Genomic DNA, 13,094 nt, shown 5'->3' with positions numbered 1-13,094 from the left:
AAAACATACACTCGAATTGAGAATCTCCACCTTTTTTGAAGTCGGTTAAAAAGTATTGTGCACTTGTTTATTATATAAAATCGATCTCTCTCCTAATCTCTCCGGGACTCTATATGTATAGGAACGGCACTCATACAGTGACAAGTGACATTACTTTCGTTCATATCATTTCGTTTAAATTCATTCGTGTCAGCTTGAACATGTAGAGTCGTTTTGATGTTGATGCGGATTTTAATAGTAGATTATTGTCGTGGCCTGGAAGTAGGCAATTGCTGGCTGAGTATGAGTATTAAACTGACGAGCTTGCGAATCCGTTTAACTAATACGAAGCCAGCAATTGCTATTCCAGCCGAGACTAATATAAAGCTTTTCTCAAAAATGGTGAATAATTTTGAAATAGATTAAACTTTTTCTCAAAATATATTATAACATTTAATTTTATTCCAATATTTTTCTTATGCTTTCCCGCCTTTTTTTCATTAAAAATGAACTGCAGGTGTATTTTTACACCGAAAACACCACAAGCTGTTTCAGACCCAATAGAAAAAGTCCATTAGACTTGGCTGTATACGACTTGTGCCAACATTTCCATGCCTTTTTTAACTTTAAAAAAAATTGTGACTGATTGCAGGCGCGCTAATTCATTATTCTATCTTTTTAACTTTTTAATTTTTCAATGACCATAAACTATGCACTTCACCTTCTGATATGTAAAGAATAATGTTAACTTTTACGGATATTTTTGAGAAAAAAACTTTATTGCCTTGCGTAGTCTTCTTTTTTTGTGACTAATCTGATCTGACATGCTATATATTATTATGTAATTCCGCTTGCACGCTCTTCTAATATAATTAAAAAAAAACCTTGTTACAGTCGGGAGCAGCTTCGTTGTTTTAAAAGCTCTTTCTTCATAAGCAAGCTAACCGTGAATGCACTATGATTTCAGAATTCTACGACAGCGGTAGCGGTAGCGATGAAGTAGCGGTTCGACGCGGTTGCCGGACACGGCGTGCGGCGGCCGGATCTTCGTCGTCCGGCACGGCGTCCGGCACCGTGAGCAGCACTGGCACGGTCCGACGCCGGCGCTGCGGCGTGTCCGCGCGGGAGCGGAATCTGCGGCGTCTGGAGAGCAATGAACGGGAGCGTATGCGCATGCATTCACTTAACCGCGCGTTTGAGGTAAGCCTTATTCCATTCATTGGTATGGGTACCTAAAATAAATAGTCACACAATAAAAAAAGTCTTGGGATATTAGTTATTTCTAGACGATGTTTTACTCAGTAATACTTATTAGTATAAACCTACTTACTAGTACTTATTAGTAATACTTATTAGTAGGAAACCTGCACAAACCTGCGAAGCAATTCATTCAATGGTGTGTGAGAAGTTCCCAATCCACACTGGGCCCGCGTGGGAACTATGGCCCAAGTCCTCTTGTTCTGAGTGGAGGCCTGTGCCCAGCAGTGGGACGTAAATAGGCTGGGATGATGATGATGACTTATAAGTACTAAACTACCTATACTGAAAGGGATAAAAATATCCCTCGGCAGTTTTGATGAGTGTAGTGGCCAGTGGTGTCTTCAAAGACACTTTTTTATAAAAGACAGTTTTTTTATAAGTTAATCCTTAATAAGCACGAAAAAAGATTCATTACTCTTAGGTCCATCTATCGTTCATAGCCCGTAAAAGGGTTGTTAGTCTCATTGTAGTCATTTCTGTTATGTATATTTTTTGGTATTGGATAGCGTTTGCAGCCAGGATAATTAGCAATGAAAATCAAGAAAATCAGAATTAAAATTTTATTACATTGAAGAGAGAGAGAGAAGAGAGAGACTGCTTATTTTTTTTACCGATTTGGTAACTTTTCTAACGTATTGAGTCCAATAAAGTTATTCGCCTTATGGAAGCCCTTAGTGCTAATTCACACTCTGCGAATGATTATTGGTTGAATAAAATTTTGAAAGTAAGAAATATTAGCCACGAGTGCCACGAGGCTAGTACGAACTCGCACTACCTACACATATCATGGTGCTTTTTGATGTATTCTTTCAACAACCCTACTGATTATAAAAATCTATTCCAGTGTATATTTTTTTTACGTTTCAGGACCTCCGACGGGTAATACCCCACGTCAAAAAAGACAATAGGAGTCTTTCAAAAATCGAGACATTAACTCTTGCCAAAAATTACGTGAAGGCTCTCACTAATGCTATTTGCTCTATGAGAGGTGAAGTCCCACGATACCAGTAAGTTATCAGGATTCTTACTATTAAGCTAAAAACTCATTGACAGCGGAAGCAGAGCGAGAGAGGCGGTAACGGTTGTAATATTCGAGCTAACAAGAAAGAGGCCACACAGAATACCGCGCCACGCTTATTTCCCGCGTGGTATTCTGTGTGGCCTCTTTCATGTTAGCTCGAATATTACAACCGGTACCGCCTCCGCGGCGCGCCGCACCGCTCCGCCTGCGCTGTCAGTAGATTTCAAGCTTTATTCTAAGTTAGTCAGTATAAGACCCACAGCTGTGCATTGTGAGCAGAGGCCTTATTGCCTAACAAACGTGGAATCACAATCGTTTTCACCACTTCTTTCTGTCACACGGCATAAGACAAGGGTAGAGAGATATAGTGAATGCGATCGCGAACGTCAGTGCGTTTGACAATACGGCCTCAGCAGGGCTACTACGAAATTCGCGCGTTGGTGGGACGGTACGATACGAACTTCGATTTTAGAATTTCGTAGTAGCCACACTGGACCTTACGAGCCGTGACAGTTAAGAGTAAATGTAGGTTTTTTTCGCCATGGTTACTTAATTAATTGTAGATACAAAACATAACCTATTTAACCAACGAAAAGTTGGAGAACCCCGACATTGTCACTTCAAAGTTCAATATATCTCAAAAACAAAAAAAAACCGCATTCAAATCGGTTCACCCGTTTAAGAGCTACGGTGCCACAGACAGACACATATAGCGGTCAAACTTATAACACCCCTTTTTTGCGTCCGGGGTTAAAAAGAAACGAAAATGAATGTTAAAAGACCACACATTGCATTGTTTTTGAATTAAATCTCCAAGATAGGCCACTACGTAAACAGTATAGAATAATACAGTCAAAAGGAGTTAATTTAGGTACGAGTAGATATTTTAAAAAGCTAGATCTATTAAGTAACACATTCAATAATCGATGAAATTGTTGTACAGTCAGCAGCAGAAGTGGATAAGCAGTGACGGTGCTCAAATGATCTACACTAAACTCTACTGTCCAGGTAATAATAGTGTACATCATTTTGAGCACCACAACCGCTCACCTACTTCTGCTGCTGACGTAAATATGAATAATTGAAGTAAAACTATTTCGCATAGGTACCTACCTACTGCATGTCATGTAGTGTATGCTGTTTTGTTTATATTAGAACTATCTTTAACCTTTTCGCCGCCACGTCAAATACAAAAGACATCACCCATACGCCAGGCATTTATTGCAATGCCTAAAATTTTACCTTAACACAATTGAACGAAGGTTGCTTTTGCATATATGTATAGGTCGTTGGCGTCGAAAAGGTTAACAATTCGTATTCTAGTTTCACTTAAGTAATTCCAACTCGTAGATGATAGATAATGAAATGAAGTACGTACCATGAAGTGATAGTTCTTACATTTCGATATTTATAGTCTCATGTCCACAGGTAAACTGTCACTCTTATAGACCAGCATGAAAAATCGTGCAAGTTGCATTGAAGCAGGGGCACGTCAAATTGAGGCGCTCAATTGACCACTTCAAACTCGTTCGCTTTATGCAATCGCAATGTAATCCAACTTGTTTACAGGATTTTTCTTGCTATACTTAGTGTAAAGTAGGCTTTAGCATTTTTGCTCAGTGTTTTTATTTTTTATCAGGTTTAACGGTGATGATGAAAACGTAGAGCCAGCTTTCGTGTTAAGCCGAGAGGAGCAGAACAACAACGAGCCAAGCGATCCAGAACCGGAAGAAACGTCAAGCGTCCGGACATGCCTCTGACCTTCACAGCGTACCCTCAATCTCGCTCGTCTGCCAAACAATGCCTTGCCTGACTCCACTAATGCTCTCGATTAAATTACATATTAGAAACTGGGAACGAGCTAAAGTTCTGCGCGATTAACACGAGCGTGAGTCTCGATCTGTCTTACCCAAAAAGAAAGATTGCAAATTTGATCCTTGGCAACCGTAGAACCTGGTCATTTTGACATTTACGTCATTCGATAAGCATTGTTTTAGACAAATAAAATTATTTACTGTGATTAGGTTCCATGGAATCAAATTAGTTGTCTGTTAGGTTGTCTGTATGATAATGTTGTGCGAGGCACAGTGTCACTCAGAGCGATATCACACTGGCCATTTGTGGGCGAATTGAAAGTGAAGCGAGCGCGCCACGCAACGATTTCGCCGCGAGTGTACAATATATATAGTGTCCTAAATGTTATACGTAGCTAACTCGCGGTAAGCTCGTTGCGCGCTCGCTTCACTTTCAAACTCACCTACAAATCGCCAGTGTTATCACTTTATGTCTACTTGCTTCTTTACGTTATCGTTATCACGCTCTCAAGCTGCAAATTACAGCACATTTCTCACTCTCCTCTGGCGACTCTTTAGTTTCGATCTTCATTTACCTCTGCGATTCGTCCTTACGTTAGCTCGTCCCTGCGCAAGATCCAGTCCTAAAGTATACAATCTTATGTAAAAGTTTTGTTTGTATATAACATCGTACTGTTTAGGGTTCCCTATCGTACCTTTTGAACAAAAAGATTTAGAAGTTGGATATCTTTTGTAACACCAAGCCAAGATAAAATAAAATATTAAGCAAAGAAGCAAATAATAAAAACCACTTGGCAAAATGTATCATGTATTAAAAAAAATGTGAGTTTCAATACAATCAGCTTAATGAATTTCAAGGGAAGTATACTTAATTAATATTTTCTTATGTGCAAGCTGTATTGAAACGGCCATTTAATATACGTGAAAGAGGAACTAACGCGGTCACTAGGGTGTCGGGAATTTGAAATCTGATCTCCCTTGAGTAAGCGCGTCGCCCTATTAGATACTTTCACACTCAGAAGCTATATAAGGAAGCATTTATACAAAAGGATGTTTACATTTACCAAACTGCGTTTCTTCTAAATAAATATTTCCTCGCACTTCGACGTAAAATTCTCCCTTGCTGTGCCAATAACTTGCAGTCTAGTTGATAACAGCCATTTACATAATCAGAAGTACGAATAAAGTTAGTGGGGAGGGCGAAAGAGTATTTGAAATAACATTGTAGAGACGAATTAATTCACTACGCCACGGAATAAGGCGCCAGTTAAATTTATGATTTTTTGTGATTACCTTTGTTCAATCTCATTAAATAGTTACCATTGTAATAATAATAAGTGTAGTAAATTATTATAATTTCCTTAGGTTAAGAGTTATTGCATTTTTAGTATTTTAAAAAGTATTTTGTTGATAGGAATGAGAAATATATTTTGTGAATAGGTAAGACTTACCTACCTACCTGCTGACCAATGTGTTGCATAATATAAAACTCATTATTCGCTCTATCGTTGACTTGTGGACAGTGCCAATGTCAAAATGCTTTAAGTCATCCTTTATTAGTTGATATGTACCATGATTGTAGATGTGTGTCATGTGCTCGATGACATATGAATATAAATTAAAATATGAGCTGTAGGTGTAAAGGCTGTATTGTACTTAATTTAATCGTAATTTGAAGAAAATTGATGTCTTGAAATTCATCTCCTTTTATATAAATCGTTAGGTGAAGCTTTTTTTGGTTTTTATACCTACGAGCTCATAATTAATTAGATTTATTTCTTCACCGCCCTCTCGTTCTGAGGGGAGGCCTGTGCCCAGCAGTGAGACATATATAGGCTAGGATGGATTCATTCACCGTATTTTGAATTTTATTTTCATTTACGACCTTACATTGATGGACAAATATAAAGTGCTTGAACTTATATGATCCTACTGAGCCTCATTCTTACCATGGAACCGTGTACTACGTACAGTCAGCAGCAGAAGGGGATGGGCAGTTACAGTGCTCAAAATAATCTACACACGACTCTACGGCCAAGGTAACAAGAGAGTGTTTACATCATTTTGAGCTCCACAACCGCTCTCTTACTTCTGCTGCTGACTGTACCAGTAAAGTCTAAGGAAGTTCGTGAAAATCGTCCACAACTTTGGATATTGTTTCTGATAAAGTTTATTCAATATACTAAGTAATATATTTACAATGAAATGCAAACGTGCATAATTAAAATGAGTTAAGATTGTTTTATTCAACCTTTTCCTTTATACCTCTACTTACTTATAGGTAGAGTCATTCACGATGACGCGTGCCGTGGTTCTTATTAAAATGTTAATGTCTAATTTTGACAAAAGTCGTGATTTACACGTCTTCGTTAATGGCACTAGGTATACCTACTAACTAAATGCTCGCACACCGTATGAGTACTTATACACCGAAGTATTTAATATTTTCAGTACCTATACCTACCTACGTATGTGTTGCTTTGCTGATAGTTTTGATCGGTTATCTTGGAATAGAGAAGTATAACGCCAACGTGTCGGAAGCTGTAATTATGCGTTCGAGTTGAGAAACTTCGATATTGCGAGGCAGGATGCGAGGCAGGATGCTTGTTCGATATAGGTAGGTACACTGCCTTTTTAGGGTTCTGTAGCCAAAATGGCAAAAACGGAATCCTTATAGTTTCGCCATGTCTGTCTGTCCGTCCGTCCGCGGCTTAGTTTAGAGACTATTAGTGCTAGAAATCTGTAATTTTTCATGGATATATTCAGCAAATATGCTATGCTAATAATATTGGTCCCACCCTCCACTAAAAGTTAAAATATTGCTTTGAAGATTTTGGAAAAATCATAATGGGGGTAGGTATATTTACAAAATGGCAAAAACGGAACCCTTACAGTTTCGCCATGTCTGTCTGTCTGTCTGTCCGTCCGCGGCTTTGCTCAGGGACTACCAATGCTAGAAAGCTGTAATATTGCACGAATATATTATATGTAAACTCTGCCGCCAAAATGGTACAATAAAAAATTAAAAAAAATATATTTCTATAAAAATATTTATAAAAAATATTTATATAAAAAATTAAAAATTTATTTGTAAAGTGGGGCAGATTTTTTTTTCTCATCTAACCTTGTATTGTAGGGTATCGTTGGATAGGTCTTTTAAAACCACTAGGGGGTTGCTAAAACGATTTTTCTATTTAGTGATCTGTTTGAAAATACGAAATGCTTAGAAAAATATTACTTAATTTTTAGGGTTCCGTACCCAAAGGGTGCCAACGGGACCCTATTACTGAGACTCCGCTGTCTGTCTGTCTGTCCGTCTGTCACAGGGCTTTATCTCTTAAGCCGTAAAAGTTAGACACTTGAAATTTTCACAGATTATGTATTACTGTGGCCGCTATAACAACAAATACTAAAAATAAAGTTACAAATTAAAGGGGGTCGTCATACAAGAAACGTGTTTTTTTCAGCGTTTTTTGGTTGCTAGGCGTTATTAGCCGTTGCTAAGGCGACCGAGTCGCCTAGCAACGACTAGCTATTTCGGTTGAATATTTACCTTTTAAGTTTGCGATTTTAATTATGTTTTATAAAAGCTTCGATAATATAATATGTTGACTGTCTGATTGTGTGGTTTATTAGTTTTTGTGCAAAATTAATAAAGCAATTTATGAATCACAAACCTCAGTGATAAGCGCTCGCCAAATCCACACCGTATACTCACTATGTTTACCTATTGTTTTTTACACTAAAAAAATCATACTAAGTATTTAACACTATTTACAAGGTTTATAATACAGTTTAAAATTTATTCACACTAGTCAAGCTTCTTATTATTTAATTTCACAACATACGAAGTCCACTGAATGAGGGATATCGCGTATGAATTCGCCGCTAGAGGCGCTTGTATAGCGTGAGGTCTCCGAAATGTCAAATCGCATAGTTTTTGGGTGAGCTACGAGGGTTTATTTATAATTAGAATAATTTTGTGAATATTTTGCATTACCGTAAATTAATTATGGCAATTATGCGTTACGGGGCAATGAATGTCTGTGTTTTGAGACAGTTTTGTCTTTCGGAAACTTTTGTCCTCCCTTTTTTTTCCGAACAAAACGGGACTAAGCAACACTATGATTGCTGGATATTTTTATGGTACGGTTTTAAGGTGAATTAAATATGATTTTAATCTTAGATGAATGATTGGTCTCGCGCGCTCGCTCGACTAGATACCGCGCTACCTAAAAACAAAAGGTTCGTGAATGCGGCAACTCAATATTGTAGCGTGCGTAAGAACGGTGTAAGACAATTTGCACGGATGCTAGTGTGCGTGACGAATTGTGTTGCCAGCTGCTCCACTGTTACCCGAATTATTGGGAAAATAAATTATTCTGTGGTCTATTAAGTTACTGGTTACAAAATGTATCTTGGGAAATACTTAGAAATTAAGAAGTAATTAAGAGTGAATGTATTAATATGTTTGTGTATAGGTTAGGCGTAGGTTTCTTCTTTAAAAAAATGGTAGGTATGATGTAGGTATATCAATGATCAGGCCTCACTTTTTATTAAAAAATATATTGAAATATTTACAAATTTAAATAGTGTCGGGTAACAATTTATACACCTTCAGTGTATATATCACAAAGATAAACATTGAAAACTATAGAACTAGGTTATGTATATATAATAATTACGTTAGATACTTAAATAAAATAAGTTATTAAAATTTATCATCATTTAATGATGATAACAATAAAATTCAATTTATTAAAATCTCAACCACGGGGAATTTGATTCTTATGTACGCGGCAACACAGAATGGCGTTTAGGGTTCATGTTATTTTATTTTGTAATTTCGAAATTATACGATATTTACTGATGGTATGTGATCCCAGTGTCCTGCTTATTTCTTGTAGTATTATTTTTAAACACGAAAACTGGCATTTTACTTCGGTTTATGACCAAAATTTAACAAAAATTCGGTACATGCACCTTACGCACAGTTTGCAAGGCGTCTGACTCGCCTCGGGCTCGGGTCCGCCGAATTCGGCGTACTATTTGTTGCCGCATTTGACATAGAGATGGGTAAATCCGGATCTGAAGATCCAAAAGAGTCAGATCCTCAAGCGGATCCGAATCCCTTAATGACTCCTTTCAAATCTTATCGACTCCGGAGTTACTAACTCCGACCAAGTCCGGCCGGATCGAGCGGCTCGTGATCGCCGTCACACTCACTCGCTCCGCTTTCACTCTCGGCTCGGATCGGATCGGATCGGATCTTATTACGTTTGGTCGGGCGCTGAGTGAGCCGGTACCTACGTCGGTACTCGGACGGACTTCTCGCTCGGTTATATTGATTGAAAGAAATGAGATAGAATGAAAACACAATATAGTATGACCGGAGCGGGCGACGCATATTTAACACTGTTTTCAAGCTTCAAATAGTCAAACAGAAAACTAGTAGGTTCTTAAAGTAGCTCATAGTTCTTTAAAAAATACACAATTTAGAATTTTTCAACATTAAAAGGACGAAACGAATCGGTACTTCAGTTCAAGTGCCTCTAGTGTAGCTTTTTCACAAAACAGTCGTTTACTATTCGACGACGTAAATCGAGCGTTCGATCGTCGAATACGTAACTTTCGATCGTCGATACGTAACCCTCGATCGTCGATACGTTTCCTAAGAAATACAGTGAGTACGGTTCACTTTTCGAATAGAATAGCAACTCACTTCGACTGCGTAATGTTTGAGACGAACAATTGCGAGTGTGAGTCCTACCGATTTTCACGTTCGCAATAGTTGCGAGGAGCTCGCTAACGCTGCGTAATTTTAAAGTAAAGTTGTCACTTGCCTTATGACTGCTGTCATAATTCATATCCTGTGAAAAAAAGTGATGTGGAGAATAGGAAGAAGAAATTACTTCCATTTAGAACGATCTAACACCATTCCTGAACAAATAATACATATACACGCGCTCACGCAACCACAAGTACACACACACACACACACGCAGTAGGATTTCATTTCTCATATGAAAGCAATGTGCGTCAAGTTAGCAACGTACCTTGGTTATCCGAAATAATTGAGAATAGATCGGACAATCAAAAGTTCGGATAATCAAACCGTGTGTTTTTTGTGTCCTTGCTATTGGAAGTCGAATTTTCGCACGGTAATTATAAATTGTTCAACTTCGCAAATACAACGGGAAGATATAAAATAATCTTCCCGTTGTATTTGCGCAGAAAAAAATCTGTATGAGTACGTGTAGTAATGTTTTAAATTAAATATAAACTTAGTATAAAACGCAGGACAAACGTAGGAGAAACATGTCCCCACTGGTGTATAGGTACCTAGTACTTACCTCAGTAAAAGGAAATTCCAGAAAATAATAGGTACAAGTCATAATTCACGTAAGTACAACTAGTACAAGTAATATCTTATCTTACTTACAACTTTCGCATATCGTATCAGAACAGACAGGGAAGCATAAAGTTCTTATTTCTATGCCTAAAAGTAGATTTTTTACGGCAGAGAAGCTTCTGCACTTGTCCTATTACTTATTCTGTGCTTTTATCCCTATTGGAGGGTGCGAAGTACTATTGGTAATGAAATCTATCGCAGCCCTCATGTGGCCAAAAGTAGAAATAGTTCTGGCTCTGTCATCTGTCATACTCATATGAATCTGTCATTAACAAAGCAATTTGTATAGACATTAACTACCTAATTTTAGTAATAGATGTTTCTGTTATGATGCGAGCTTGAATTATTGAACACTGTCCCTATTTTGTTCTTAATTCCTTTACATCTCGGACATGTCCAGCAACAATTTTCCTTATGAATTGTTGAAATTTTTATATTAAGTGATACTCACAAAACCGGTCTTTAAAATGATACTCATTTTGATCTGAAAACGATATTTCATTTATTACTAGCGATATAAGAATAATTATATCTCAGTAATTTTGTATTATAAATTGATACGTTATAGGATGGTTAAAGTTTGATTTTGGTCACAATGTCGCGATGAAATTTCAAAACGTCAGAGCAACAAGCCAGAAAAGTCGCGGACGCTAGAGACGTAGGTGGCGCTAATGTCGTGCACGCACAGCGAAAAGCAAAGAATGAATTGTGATCATTGGCCAAAACAACTTGAAGCAACTAGAGGTAGCTCTAAGTTGACGTACATAATTCCGTTGATCATTTTCTGAACGCAACTATTGCCGCGGCGAGCGTTCGATACTCGATTCGTACGAATTTTAAACGAAAACATTCGCGTCTTCCGTTTGTCACTATTTCGATTGCGTGTGCTCGATCGACTCGAAGTAACGTAAATTAAAGATGGAGGCCATTGTACGTAACAAGACCAGCTGCTCTAATAATCTGTCATCTTCCAGGATAACAGGATCAAGGAATTTGGGGAAAAGCGCGGGAAACGTTGGTCGTGGCGGGAGTGTTTTTTCTAGCGAACTTTTAAAATTTAATTTAACTTGTATAAAAGATCAGTTTTGTATATAATTGTATGTATTAGTTTAATGTAATTACTTTGTTATTCATTTGTGTATATATTCTACGGTATTTGGTAAGTTTTTAAAACTAATTTTCCTCAAGGCCTGGAGTCAGGCCACAATATGAACGAGCCCCCGGACATCGGGGGCTCGCCCCCAGAGGTAGCTTATAATATTACTATTGATAATATGTTTTCAAAATTGGATGAGTCCAGTAAGTTTTCAAAATTGGATGAGTCCAGCATGGACACTGATGTGGATCAACGAAGCGATCGGAAAAGAGCGCGACCCAACAAAATATGCAAACACTGCAACAAAAGGAAAAAAGATGTGATCCGATGCGCCGAACCAAACTTAAGGATACTGACTGTTCATGTCAACTCCCAGAAATTCCCTTAATTGATACTGAGCTTAGCAATGCTAAAAGTCTTGACGGTTTCCCAAGCACAGTAATGTCAACAAATACAATTTCCACCAATATCCATCAATACCAACCACCCTCCATCAGAGGTTTCTCAGTCTCCAAACAATCCAGTTAACGCCTCTCACCCTCCTGTGTCCATAGGCAGATCATTATATGAAGCATATGACATAGGGCCTTTTGTAGTCCATGTCCAAAAAATAGCAACAGATAAGGAAATCCCATCCCTGCATCCTGTACAATTCGGTTATTTCCTCAAACAAAGTTCTATTAAAAACATAATTAATGGCAGTATTAAAAGGATAGGCAGGAACCGAATTTCATTATCATTCTCAGAATACAAATATGCTAATGATTTTATTAATAACCCATGCTTGGCTAGGAATAATTTCAAATCTTTTATTCCTTCCTTTAATGTGACCCGAATGGGCCTGGTGCGTGGAGTGCCTGCGGAATGGTCTCCCGAGGAGATATTGGATAATATCTCACTGCCCGTGGGCAGTGGCAAAATCATTAAAATTAGGCGTCTAAATTACAAAGTGCGAAACAGTACTCCTCCCGAGTGGAAGCCTTCACAGACTATTGTGATAACTTTTGATGGTCAAGCCCTACCTAAACATGTATTTGTATGTTATAATGCCTTGCCTGTGGAACTCTACTCATACCCCACTATTCAGTGTTATTCTTGTTGCCGGTTTGGTCACACTAAGACAAAATGTAACTCTCGCCCCCGCTGCTACAAGTGTGGCCAAGGCCATACTGGAGACACATGCGATATTGAGGATGATTCTGCATATTGTTGCTTGTGTTCTGGGTTGCACTTTGCTACAAACAGGAAGTGTCCAGAATACGAAAGACAGACCAAGATTAAATTATACATGGCTCAGAGATGTGTGTCTTACACAGAAGCAAATAAAGCACATGAACCAGTTTCAAAATCTTTTGCTGACATAGTTAAGTTATCGAATTTGCAGAATACTCCTAATTCTCCTGTGTCACCTGCATCACCTTCCTCTCCTTCAATTCCATCTTATAGTAGATCTTACAGGAAAACAACATTCGCTAAACCTTCATCCCCTAGACCAAAACGTCTGGGGTATAA

The 13,094-nt window shown here is 38.0% G+C and overlaps 1 protein-coding gene across 1 annotated transcript; it reads left to right on the top strand.

Moving 5' to 3' along the window:
• Window positions 1-936: 936 nt before the first annotated feature.
• On the top strand, window positions 937-4,683 carry LOC141439415 (protein dimmed-like). Its single transcript, XM_074103698.1, has 3 exons — window positions 937-1,179; window positions 2,107-2,246; window positions 3,900-4,683. The coding sequence occupies exons 1-3, from the start codon at window positions 937-939 to the stop codon at window positions 4,018-4,020; spliced, it is 504 nt and encodes a 167-aa protein (XP_073959799.1). The 3' UTR covers window positions 4,021-4,683.
• Window positions 4,684-13,094: the final 8,411 nt, after the last annotated feature.

The sequence above is a fragment of the Choristoneura fumiferana genome, chromosome 20, assembly GCF_025370935.1.
Source record: "Choristoneura fumiferana chromosome 20, NRCan_CFum_1, whole genome shotgun sequence".
Classification (NCBI taxonomy): Eukaryota; Metazoa; Arthropoda; class Insecta; order Lepidoptera; family Tortricidae; genus Choristoneura; species Choristoneura fumiferana.
The sequence above is the reverse complement of the archived record's forward strand: the minus strand, read 5'-3'. Positions and strand labels throughout refer to the sequence as shown.

Bases quoted from the DNA above. Each gene is read 5' to 3' on its own strand.
- LOC141439415 (XM_074103698.1), top strand. From the start codon at position 937: ATGATTTCAGAATTCTACGACAGCGGTAGCGGTAGCGATGAAGTAGCG. The intron at 1,180-2,106 runs GTAAGCCTTATT...TTTACGTTTCAG, and splicing joins CACTTAACCGCGCGTTTGAG to GACCTCCGACGGGTAATACC. The intron at 2,247-3,899 runs GTAAGTTATCAG...ATTTTTTATCAG, and splicing joins GGTGAAGTCCCACGATACCA to GTTTAACGGTGATGATGAAA.